At 43.5% G+C, this 13018-nt stretch overlaps 1 protein-coding gene across 1 annotated transcript in view; it reads right to left on the reverse strand.

The window, feature by feature from the left end:
* IFT52 (intraflagellar transport 52) overlaps positions 1–13018 on the reverse strand; it is a 30427-nt gene that overhangs the window by 5855 nt on the left and 11554 nt on the right. The window contains exons 7-10 of the mRNA XM_004430385.3: positions 12162–12288; positions 8916–9002; positions 7676–7744; positions 3973–4127 (exon numbers count right to left, since the gene is read on the reverse strand). Of these exons, the coding sequence (XP_004430442.2) occupies positions 3973–4127; positions 7676–7744; positions 8916–9002; positions 12162–12288 (438 nt within the window). The remainder of the gene's footprint in view (positions 1–3972; positions 4128–7675; positions 7745–8915; positions 9003–12161; positions 12289–13018) is intronic.

Genomic DNA, 13018 nt, shown 5'->3' on the forward strand with positions numbered 1-13018 from the left:
GCCCTGAGTGAAGGGAGGGAGGGAGTTCCAGGCAGAAGCAGAGCAGGGAGAACGGGAAAGGGTGCTAGGCATTTTCACAGAGCAGCAGGGCCGCCAGAGTGGCTACAGCAGAGGGAGAGTGGCCAGAATGAGTTTACAGTCAAGTGCTGGTCTTACCCTTGCGTTATTTTTATTTATTTATTTTTGTGAGGAGATCAGCCCTGAGCTAACATCCGTGTTAATCCTCCTCTTTTTTGCTGAGGAAGACTGGCTCTGAGCTAACATCTATTGCCAATCCTCCTTTTTTTTCCCCCCAAAGCCCCAGTAGATAGTTGTATGTCATAGCTGCACATCCTTCCAGTTGCTGTATGTGGGACACGGCCTCAGCATGGCCAGAGAAGCGGTGCGTCGGTGCGCGCCCGGGATCCGAACCCAGGCCGCCAGCAGTGGAGCGCGCGCACTTAACCGCTAAGCCACAGGGCCAGCCCCCCTTGCGTTATTTTTGTGGCTTCCCCTTTGCCTGTATTTTCTCAGACATTCATTTTATGCTTTTGCCTTGTACATAATTTTGTAAGCTGGCTAAACTCCTCTGCGGATGAGGCAGATTAAAATATACTCACCCAATTTAAATTGTATACACATCTGTGGCCTTTCAAAATTAAGCTAAACAAGCAAATGCCAACAGGCACGGACAAAGTTCATGCCCACTTCTATGTCCGAGGAGAGAGGTCTCTGCAGAGAGGCGATTAGCTGAGCTTTCCACTGTCACCTCTTCCACTATTCCCAGGTGCTTGGGGAGAATCTCCCCTAGCCATGAGCAGCGTATGCCCATGGAGGGAAGAGAAATAACTTTCACTGAGCACTTACTGCATGCCACGTGTTGTATCTGACCCTGTGCTGGGCATTTAAACTTACTTCATTTAATCCTCAAAACAACCCTGGAGAGTGGGTGTAATCTCCTGGTATAGAGATGAAGTGCTTCCCAAGGTCACACAGTTGAGAAGTGACAAAGGCAAGATCAGAACTCAGACCTGGCCAGTTCCTGCCAACCAGAAGCCCCATAACTCAGTCTACTCGAAGGCAGAATGTCATTAGGGGCAGTTCTAAGCTCAACGTCCCACCACCCCCACACACAGAATCCAGCCGCCGAGCCCGGGCCTCGGTCAACCCAGCCGGGATTTTCTGCTTTCTGTCCCCAGATAGAGCTGACTGTGCTCAAGCCTTATGTTAATAATAAGACAAATTCCATTGTCTTCTCTTTCTCCACTCAGCTCACCACCTGCCCACATCTTCCTCCTACTAATAGCCAACATGTTGTTGATGGGGGTAGGGGATGAGTGGAGAAAGTAATCTGAAAACCAAGAAAACCTAATTGAGAAAGCTGTTCAGTAGGGGAAAAGGGGAAGAATAAATGCCAATGCTCAACACAAATCTGTGAAATGGAGCTGAGCTATATGTTCCCAGAATACTCTGGCCTGACCTCTGGCACTGCATTTTCACCATCTCGTGTCTCAGTCCCCAATCCACCAGGCCATGAACTCAGAGGGTAGGGGCCCCACACTGTTCGTCTCTACCTCACACCTACAGGCCTCGATAAATAGCAGACAGACCAATGAAGTTACTTCAGAGCAACACCCTATAAACCAAGTAAATATTTAAAGACTAATTGAATTTTACTCAAAAAAGAGAAATTGCATTCAAAAGATATTAGGAAATAAAAATACCTGAGAGCACCTATAGAAACGTCAGCCAGTAACTACTGCCCTTTGCTATGGTATGAGACAAATACAATTAAAAGAGCCATCCAAGCCTCCAAAATAATACCACTGTGTGACTCTGCTGACACTAAAATAGTAGACAGTTCAATCACACCCTCATTCAACACTGAAGAGCGGTCACTGTGGCCTGGTCTAAACCATATCAGGAGAGAAGAAGGCCGAAACGGCAGAAGCTGGTTGGACTGGAACCGGCGAGTGGAGCAGCCGGATGTATCTTCTGTTATTCTGAGAAAAGCCCCGAACTGCAGAGGAGGAGGAGCCCTGTGGCCCATCTCCGGACCCCACTACTTCCATGTCATTTCCTCCTCCCTTGGCGTCCAGGGACGCTGCTGCCCACAGTCCCTGTGCTGCCCCTCCAGCTGCTGTTCCCCAGCTTGTCACAGGCCCTCTTCTTCTCCTGCCTCTCAAGCACTGGCGGCGGTGAGGTCCTGTCTCAAGCTCAATTCCCACTCTACTGCTGTCCCTGGGTGTCCCCAGCCCTTCCCACAGCTTCCCTAACTGCCTTATCCAGACCCCTTCATGTCTACACTAGTCGTTTCACCTGCACATCTTCACAGGGAAACCTCTCAGCCACATGAGATCGAGCGCCTGGAACAGAACTCCTTTCTCTCTCCTCTTCCTGCATTCTTTGTGCCAGTTAACAGCATCACCAGTCGCCCAGATCCCCAAGAAGAAATCAGTCTCTCAGACATCTCCATCACAGCCTCCCAGGGCCCATGTCTTGTGATTCTTTCTTCCCAAACATCTCTTGAAACCAACCACTCCTATTACTGGCTCCACCTTTCAGCCCTCCTGGTCTGCTCTAACAATCTCCTAACTGGCTTTCTTCACTACTTTTTCTTTATTCCAGTTAACTGTACAAACTGCTGCAAGAAACTGTTTGATTGATTTTGGATTACACAGATTCAATCATGTCCTTCCCCTAGAGGTCTTCACTAGGATCCCGTTCCACAAGTCCGACCCTTGTCCTGAGCCTCAGGCTGTTTGTCTTGACCTCTTCCTTCTGTAATGCTCAGGCATGTCTCCTCAAGTGCTGGAGCTAGAGAATGTAGAACAGTATGTTGCAGGTGACTTAAGAGGATCAATTTTTAAACTACCAAGTTGGCCTTGTTAAAAGTCAAGGCTGACTGCAGTTCAAAGGGCAATTAAGAATAACCGCCCTTGCCTGGACACACCTGCACGTGTGAATGTCTAGGGATTTGCTCACATAAGCTACATCGCTGCAGAATGCTCCCTCCCAACATCCCCACCCACCTCCTGAAATCCTTCTCACCCCTTAAAGTGCAACACCCATCGTAGTGCAAACAGACACAAGGCCCCAAGAAATGTTAACATAGTTAATGCCTGGCTAAATGGGCCCCTTTTTCATGGTCTGCCCTGCTCACTCCAGTCAGAATTAAATTCTCTTTCTTCATTATGCCCATGGCCTCTATTCTGTACTTTACATTTAGCATTATATAATAACCATGCCTCACAGCTTTTGTCTGTCCCCTCCATAAAACCATAAACTTTAGGCCCAGTGCCTGGCACAGTGAGAGCTCTGGAAGTATTGCTGAACTTGAACACAGGTACACGGGAGGAAGTGAGACAGTCATCTGTAGCTGTGCCCTCAGCCTTTGGTTTGTCCAGATGTACAGCCCATGCCAGGCCAAAGATGCTCAAAAATGTCAGTCCCTGTCCCCGACATCAGGGATGGCAAACAACAACAACATGCGTGCAATAAAACAGGGTAAAGCCCTGGCTTGAAAGTCATTCAGGCCCGGCTCTAATCCCTGCCCTCACCTTGGGAGAATCCCTTACCCTCTTTAAACCTCAGTTTCCTCATCTGGAAATGAGGCAGGTAACTCAGGCCTACTGAAAGTATTAAGTGAAGTAACCACATGAAGTGCCTGCAGGGTGACCAACCCCTTCGGTTTACTGAGGGGTTCCTGGGACATGGGACTCTCTGTGCTAAAACCAGGAAAGTCCCGGGCAAACCAGAATAAGCTGGTCACCCGAAATGCCTGATACAGAGCCTGGAAACTGCTGGCATTTTCATCTGCATCCCCCACCCCCCCCAATATCCCAGCTGTCTTTGTCGAGTTCATCACAGATCTGAGAACACGTTTTGCAAACCACCTTTGCCATGACCCTAGCTCCTGTCCCCAGGCTCATATTTTCAAACCAAATGCTGAGCATGGAGTGCAGTGCAGCTCAGAGAGCCACAGGTACTGACTTGATGACCTTGGGGAGGGAGGTGGTATCCAGTTGGTAAATGGACAGGTCGAAGAGGGTGGTAAAGTCCCGTGGGTTCTCATCGCCCTCCTGGAGACACACTCGAAGCCGCTCTGACAGGGTGGCTGTGTCGGGCAGCATCATGTAGTCAGAAATCTGAAAGCCACAAGAGGGTTCCTTTCAGCAGACCAGGAGCAAGAATTTAATCTGTCTAATCTCCAACGTCTCAGGTCTAAATCTGCAATGTTTATACTCTCTTTTCAAGAGATTTCACTCTTCACAGTCACTGACAACTAAGCCTTAAATAAGCCACTTTATATGGAAAGAGGAACAAAAGTCACTTGGCTAAACCCTAATGCTAGCTAAATCCAACTCTCCAATTACTCGTGTCAGTACTCACACAGCTGAACACAGCTGGAGAAACACACAAGCATGCTGACTGGTCCCCGTTCAGTTTCATGATCACTGACGTTGCTCGGCAATCAACTATGTTTCTCTAGATCATTCACTTTTCCATTCTCCTGGACAAAACTTTCCTTTTGTCACTTCAACTATCTAAAACAATCCTCCCTTTCTTAATTTTAGCTGATGACCTTATTTTCTATTTCAGTGAGAAAACAGAAACAATCATATGAGAAAGCCCATGAGCTCCCACTACATCTATCCACCCACCAGCATCTGCGCCACACACTCTGCTTTCTCTCCTGTGATGTGTACAGAACGCCTGCGTCCCCAGCACAGACAACCCCTCCTCTTGGACACTAGATCCAGCCCCCCTCCCCTAGCCAAGGACATGCCCCCAGCATTGCTGAGAGCCCTTGATGATGACACATGCTGTGTGTTGGTAACAGTAAAAAAGCAGGAAAACCTAAATGTCCACCAGTAGGAGACTGGTGAAATATACTGCAGTACAAACAATGGAAAATACAGTTTTCAAAAAACAAACAAAAGAAAGCTCTTTATGTATAAATATGGAAAAATCTCCAAGACATATTGGTAATTTTAAAAAGGAAGGTGCTGGACAGTGTATATCCAGAGTGTATATAGTACCATTTGTGTAAAACAAAAGGGAAGGAGAGTACACACACACACATTTGCTTATACACCTATAAAATCTCTGCAAGAACATATGAGAACCCACCAAGATTGTGGTCACTGGGGAGGGGAACAAAGTGGCTGGGCAAAGACAGAAGGAAGACTGTTCATTGTGCATGCTTTTGAATTCCAAACTATGTGAATGCATTACCTATTCAAAAAATAAGTTTAAATAAATGCATGTTGGCAATAAGAAACTTATTCCTAATTGCCCTTTGAACTGCATTCTGCCTTGACTTCTAACAAGGCCAACTGGGGAATAGTTTCAAAACTGGTCCTCTGAAATCACCTGCAACATACTGTTCTACATTCTTTAGACCAGCACTTGAGGAGACATGCCTGAGCATTACAGAAATAAGACGTCAAGACAAACAGGCTTGCTTTTTTCTATATCCCAAGGGTCAAAAACTCCCCTAATCCTCAAACATTTTTTCAGACAAGAAACAAGGAAAGAGCACAGACAAATAATGGCTTTTTCCTAAAATATCTGGCCGTTGTAGCAGCTTCGACCCGCTAACAGGACAGTGGGTTGAAGGTGAGAGCACTAACGACACAGACTCTGCCAGGACACGTGCCCAGAACACAGTGCAGAGATCAGTAATGGGCCAGCAATCCCGAAGGTCCTGAGGCTGATCTCATCTCTGCACAAAGGATGGCTACAAAATCCTAGTTCAGAAAACCATCATGGCCTTAGATGTCCAGACAAACATACGAGTGCTCCTAAGACCACGGGTTTTCATGACTTCCTAGCAGATTCTGAGGTTAAAACTTCTTATGTAATTCCTTTAGCTCTTTATTGAGCCACTATTTTTATTAAATATCATTTAAAACTAAGCTACTGTCTCAGTTTGAAATCCACTTGGATACAGCAAGATTTGATTTGAAATCATAGTTAGGAAGTTAGGTTTTCAGAATTTCTTACTTTGCAATGCTACTGGATCTAGCATTTCACTTTCCAAAGCCTTACAATACAAAGACATATTTCGCCAGGTCTCACATCTGGAAGATGTATATAACTGCACAGTTTTAGAGAAAGGCCTTCACAACACTATCTTCCGCTGGCTTTCTATTGATGCTTCCCTTCTGAACCAGTCCGGTGTCATGTGTGGTGGACAGTGAACGACAGAGCAGAAGAAAAGGCACAGGCTCCAGAATCAGCCTGTCATAAGCATTAACAATGGCTTGGCCAGGTATTAGCCTAAGTAGGCACCTTGAAGAATTTACTGACTTCAGTTTCCTCAGGTAGAAAACAGGAAGGACAGAAACTTAGCAGGACAAGGTTAGCAGAAGCAAGGTGGCCACGCAGAACAGGAGCAGACGCAGCATCTCTCAGTGCTGCTTGCCTCAACCCACAACACTGACTAGGGTTGGCAGCTGCCAAAGATGCCGTCCACTCAGAGTTGGGTCCTGTGAGATCTGCAGAGTGAATTCCTGGCTGTACCCCAGTTCTTTTATTTTTGGGGCTTACATCACTTTTCAGGAGGAATTTAAGCAAAATATCCATAAACTTAATGTTTCCATATAAGGGAATATTTTAGACATGGGGCTCTCCTGTTTCCTAACCCAAACCAGCCCCTGGGAGGCCACGTCCTCAGCAGAGAGAGAAAGCAGTCAGTAGACCACCCTTCTGATTGCCTTCTTGCCCACCTCCTGCTACCCATTGCCACGAAATAATTTTTCTGACATTTCAGAGTCTGATAAACACAGAAGCAATTGCAGAATGAGTAAACTCTGAATCAGGAGACCTGGGTTTGGATCCTGGCTCTGCACTTGCTTGCTCTCCGAGCACGCTGCAATCTTGCAGAATTTAAGTTTCTTCATCTATAAAATGGGAATAAGACCATCTACCTCCCAGGGCTGTTGTCAGGATGAAATAAGATGATTTACGTAGAAGTATATGATATCTAGTGCCTGGTATATAATAAATACAAAAGTTAAAAAATGTCCTACAGATATATAGCACTTTTTACACCTTTTAGTTTAATAAGTAAATGTACATCTATGAATTTAGGCCTCACAATCATCCTCTGAGACAGACAGCACAGTATTAGTGTCCCCTAGAAATCCAGGACGAAGAAAGGTCAGAATAACCTGCTTCAGGTCCAAGGGCCAGCAGTGGGGCAGAACCTAGACTGCGGGTTACTGTTCCTAGTCCAGTGTTGGTTTTACCACTCTCCTCTGTCTGAGAAATATTATCAAAATGCCTTCAGGATTGTTATTCCTAAAAGCAACAAAACTATAGTTTAAAACAAATTCTGATGATCTCTGTTTCTTCAAGAAAAAATTATTTTTATATCCTTCGTATTTCTGAAAGAAGTCTCTCTCTACAGATACTGATTTTGGAAGTCTGGGCCAGGGAGCATACATTAAATTTCAACTGTTATACACATGTAGAGGCTCCCACCCCAATTAATTCTATGATTAATTATAGCATTTACTGATTTATTATCTTTTACAACGTGGACATCTCCCCCAAAAAGCATCACTTCTTGCCATCTGTCTTACGATAAAGCAAGAGATATATATTCCTTTGGAACTGTTAGAAGTGGTGCTGAGAAGCTGGACCCATTTTTCATCTAAAAAGTTTTTAGTAATTCACAACCTCCTACCTCTGGGTCCTCAGCATCAATCTGGTTTAGGTGGATGTCTCCTGTCGTGAGCCACTGGAAAACAACATCCTGGATTTAAAAAATAAACATAGAATTAGGTACTTGGTTATTTGAGAAAGCTGAGGGCAAGACTAGAGAATTACATCAACCAAGAAAAAACAGTAAGGGGAAAAAGACTAAAGCAGTGATTTGAAAAAGGGTATCCACCCTTCTCTTGGAAATCATATGAAAACTTAAAAGTTTTCCTCACCCTAATGCCACTTTTATTATCGGAAATTGGTCATTTATTTTAGAGCACTCTAACCTCTAACCACAACCAAAATTTATTAAAACTTGTTCACAGTTCCAAAGCAATCCCTGTTTAAGGTGTTGATGACAGTCTTAAAACTGGAATATATCTAGATCCCCACAGAGTGTTTCTAGAGACACTGGAGCTTCACGTGGATTCCACAGAAACAAGAGCTGAATCAATCTCCCAACACAGCAGTTATGAGAAAGCGGAGTGGGAGCCTCTTCCTCCGGCAAGTGATTCACTGGAATCACACCCGTGTCCAGCCCTGGCACGCACTGTCTGTCGTCCTTCACAGGACAGGTTTCCTTTGCACTATTCTGACAAACAATCGCAATGCCTTAACCCATTCCCCATATCAGTCAGTGACCAGTCCTATACATACTGCCTCCTAAATGCCACTCGTGTGGGCCAGCCCTCCCCTCATGCACACCTCCCCTTCCTTCATTCCGTCCTCCTCCCTTCTAACCTGGCTGACTCTACCAGTCTCCTGACTGGCTCCAGGCCGCCGCCTCCTTTCTCAAACGCCCTGACACAGGAGTCTTTCCAAAACACAGCTCTGACTATGCCCAAGGCTGCTGAACACCCTCCAAGGGCTCGCCGTGGCCTTCTGCAGAAAGTTCAAGCTCCTGGGCTTTACGTGTGAGGCCCTGGTTGGGCTGCTCCTCACCACTTCTCCAAGGTCGGCTCCCACCCCAAGTTGAATTGGAGACGCTCACCATATCCTTCTGGATTTACTTCTCTGTCTCTCTTACTCTTTCTCAATGTACCATAAACTTATTCAAAGCAGACACTCTACCTGACTCAACTTTGTATTCTCAGTGCCTGGCATATAATGGGCTCTGAATAGCTGGTTTTAAATGAATAGATGAACTTGGCAGTATTTTTTTAAATGACATGAAAATAATACTTTCGCATTACACATTAATGTGATAAAAGAGAAAAGCTTACCATGATTTTGCTGTTTTCTTCTTTATCCAAGTATTGGTCACTAAACATGTGACACGAGCCAAGCACTGCCAGCTTCCCACCTTGGTTCTGTCAATGACAAAGCAGGGTCAGATACTCAGATCCCAAAATGCACTGCATGCATCCTGGTCTCCAAACACTTGTCATCAGACTCATGTGAGCTACTATCTCATATACTAATAAGGGCCAATTCTCATCAGGGTTTTAATGATCTAGAAATACCAACTATGATAAGAACTGCATTCCAACCTGCCTCTCATTTTAGACACTTATGCATTCCTCTATTTGACTTTAACAAAAAGCACTGTGAATTGGTTCTATAGCATTTTCCCATTATCAGTTGTCTTATAAATGAAGATCGTAACCTGAAGGAGGAAAAAGATAAATCCAAAGATAATCTGTGGAGAGTTAAAGACATTTATGAGTACCAAAAAATAGTATTTAACTTAAAGATCCAAATGGAAAACTAAGCCATGAGCATGAAAAATTCACAAAAGAGGGGCCAGCCCGGTGGCATAGTGGTTAACTTTGTGTGCTGTGCTTTGGCGGCCCGGGGTTTGCAGGTTCAGATCCCAGATGCGGACCCACGCACCGCCTGTCAAGCCATGCTGTGGCGGCATCCCATATAAAGTAGAGGAAGATGGGCATGGATGTTAGCCCAGGGCCAATCTTCCTCAGCAAAAAAAGAGGAGGATTGGCAACAGATGTTAGCTCAGGGCTAATCTTTTTCAAAAAAAAAAAAATTCACAGAATAAATAACTGGTTAATATGAAAAAATTTCAATATTAGTAATTTTAAACTAATCAAAACAGTATTTTTGCCTATCAGATTAATAAATATGAAAAAATGACTATATATAGTGTTGGTCAGGTTTCAGTGAAATAAGTTCTTTCAGACATTGTTGGTGAAACTGTCAACATATGCAACAAAGCAGTCTGAAATACACAAAAAACTCTATGCACAATTTTATAGTCACAATCACAAAAAATTAGAAATAAATTCCAATGTTCAACCACAGAAAAATGGTTAAGAATAATGGAACCTCCTCCAGTTGTTAAACGATGTATTAGAAAGGGTTTTCAGTAACATGGGGAAATGCTTCTATCATAACATTAGGTTAATAAAAAAGTATACCACAGCTGTACAGCTATCCTAGTTTAAAGCCTGTGAGGCACATAACCAAACATGAGGCACAAGCAAAAGTGGGGGGAATGATCGAAACATCTGCCTGGGCTACATCAGAGCAGTGCAACGGGAGGCATTCTTTCTTCCTCCTTCATCTCTGTATTTTTCAGTTTTTCTACAGTGAGCATGTATTACTTTTCTAAGGAGAAAAACAGTACAATATTAAAATACAAAATGCAATAAGTTTTTCTATCAGCATCACATACAGGGAACAGGCACAGTTATAATGGCACTAGGAAAGAATTACACCAAAGCCAGAGATGTCAAGAGATACACACACAAATTCCATAAATCAAACAAAATTTGCAAAACAAACTGACTTGTACCACGTTATGCAAATGCTTCATAGGAAAATAATGCTATTACTATACCAAAACCATTGAAAATAGATCAGTTACTGAAAACAGGAGGTGAATTTGGTGGAATTCTGAGCTGCAATTTGAATCCACATAAGTAACTAAATACAGGAAGAGTGAAGGACCTTCCCTTCTCACTACACTCAGAGTTAGGCTTTCTTTTCTTGAATATTATCTTCTTTTCCCCACCTCATTTATTTCAAATAGATTATGGATCTTCCTTTAGTCCTTTTATTCTGTCCTGACAGATACTCTACCACTGTCTTCAGCCTTCTTTTCCAGCATTTATCTATCATTTGTTCCAATTAAACAAGAGTACGTCTACTTAAGAACCGATTTGCTCCTTCAATATTAACGAGTCTATCCCAGTAAACCAAAGACCCAGAAAGGTTCATGATAACCTCAATGAAGGCAATGGCCCTGGACAAGGAGGCAGAACCCCCCAGTGCTAGCCTGGCCTTGCTCATGGTTTCCAGGAGGATGGAGAGTGGCCTCCTCTCTGGGACCACTGGTTCATCTCACAAACTTACGAGTGACAGGCAACAACCTCTCTGAAACATTACGTTAACATAAAGCAGGACGGAAAGCCTGTGAAGAGGAGCAAATGAGCTTTAAATGGCTAGGCAATGGGCAGATGATAATCTCGTGAGTTCCAGACAAATCGCCACACTTAGCACAGAATTCTGAACCCAATAGATGCTCCATAAAAATCCACTGATAAAGCCAGGTAAAATCTCTGTGCACAAATTGAATAATTATACTTCTAGTATTAAACTACCAGAGGTCCCTAAAAATAGTCTTGTTACTTTTGTACTATAAATTGACAGCCTGTATAAACCAATTATTTCCATATCCACAATCATTTAATAATACTTCACTCTAATTTTAAAGCAATATTTCCAGCCATTTGGAAGAGGTTAACCACCATAATAGCTATATGAATTTTGCAGGTTCAGATCCCTGTATAGCATAAACATGTATTTACTTCCTAATATAATGAGGTCAGAACTTTTAAATATGGGAGAGAAAGGTAATACCTTGGTCCCGTAAAGAAAAATAGAATTGTGAGGAACTAGGGACATCTAGGTCTCTGGAGAAAAACTGGGAGGTCAGCTGGTGAATTCTATGTCTCAGTGGACAGATGAAGGTGAATTCAGCACAATATGAATTAAAAGGCAGAGGAAAAGTGGGGTCATAATGAGGGCGGCTGTGTCCTCTGGGAGCACCTGTTCCCACATTTGTGGGGTCTCCAGTATGAGAACTGGACAAGTAGTCTTCTGATATGTTTTTATGGGATAAACTAAAATAACAGCAGCACAATTGCGCACAATTTGGTGTCATTTGTTAACTCAACCTTTCCCTGAATAGACTTAATGAGGGTGAGAGCCCATAGTCATACCAGGATGACAAGTTATTGTAAGAGTTATAATCCAGGTAGCCTCATGCTACAGTGGAAAAGCTTTGGATTTAGAATGTTAAGAGCTAGGTTTAGATCTTGACTCCATCAATTACTGGACAATCCACTGTTTCCCCATAAGTAAAATGCAGATAATTGAAATACTACTTCGCAAGACTGTTGTGAAGATTAATGAGAAAACATATGAAACCCCCCTGGGAACAGTAAAGTAGTTTTTACTATTTCAGTAATAAGAATAACATATCCACCCATATCTAGGAAAGGCTGTACCTTCGACTGATAGAAAGCCAGAATGGGTCTGTTAAGTGGGAAACAGACAGAGCCTGTGGACAGAACAGCCACTGCTGGTTTCATGACACTCAGTGTGGCACCAAAAGGATAGACAAAGGTGAGAGCCCTGTAAAAAATTAAATAAATATTCAAATTAAAAAAAATGAATAAAAAAATTTTTAAGATAATCTCAATGTTTCTTCAGCAATTTACCATCAAACATAAAATTTCCTCTAAGCTCTGGTTTCTTAACTTGAAAATTGGTATAACTCTAGCTACAAGTTTAATAAAGCATTTTAAGGTGAGAATGTAAATAAAAGCAAGTGTAAATGATTGTAACTGGAAGAACTAAAATAGCCCCTGTGGAGGGGAGGAAGGAGAGGGGGCCTCATCTAAGAATGGAACCAGAGGTACACGTGAGCCTGCTCTGTGTAACAGTGTCTTAGAGGTAAACATCTTCCTCCTCAGAGATCTGACTGGTGCCATCTCTAAGAATTACCGCCAGTCATTAGAAGGGTGTGTTACCAGTTGAGTGCTTACATGAACAGAGGCATGCATTTACCCCACACGGGATGCTTCCACACAGCCCTGCCCTGCAGTCCCTCCTCTATTCTCCACTGTCCTAACAAAGACTCAGAGCATCCAGAGTCAGTCCGTCTGACTTGGGGCAATGTCCTCCTAGAAAGGGTGGGATGGAGAGGGTAAGGATGGGGTGCAGGCGGACCCATGCAGGAAGGGTTAGGGTTTTACTGAAAGAAAGATGGAGCTCTGCAAAGGTAGCTGTCTGACGGAAGTGCTCTTAGAATGGAGAGAAACAGGAATCTTAAAACCAGAGCATAAAGTTAGAAACTTGGGGC

The sequence above is a fragment of the Ceratotherium simum genome, chromosome 21, assembly GCF_057802395.1.
Source record: "Ceratotherium simum simum isolate JZ-2026a chromosome 21, ASM5780239v1, whole genome shotgun sequence".
Lineage (NCBI taxonomy): Eukaryota > Metazoa > Chordata > Mammalia > Perissodactyla > Rhinocerotidae > Ceratotherium > Ceratotherium simum.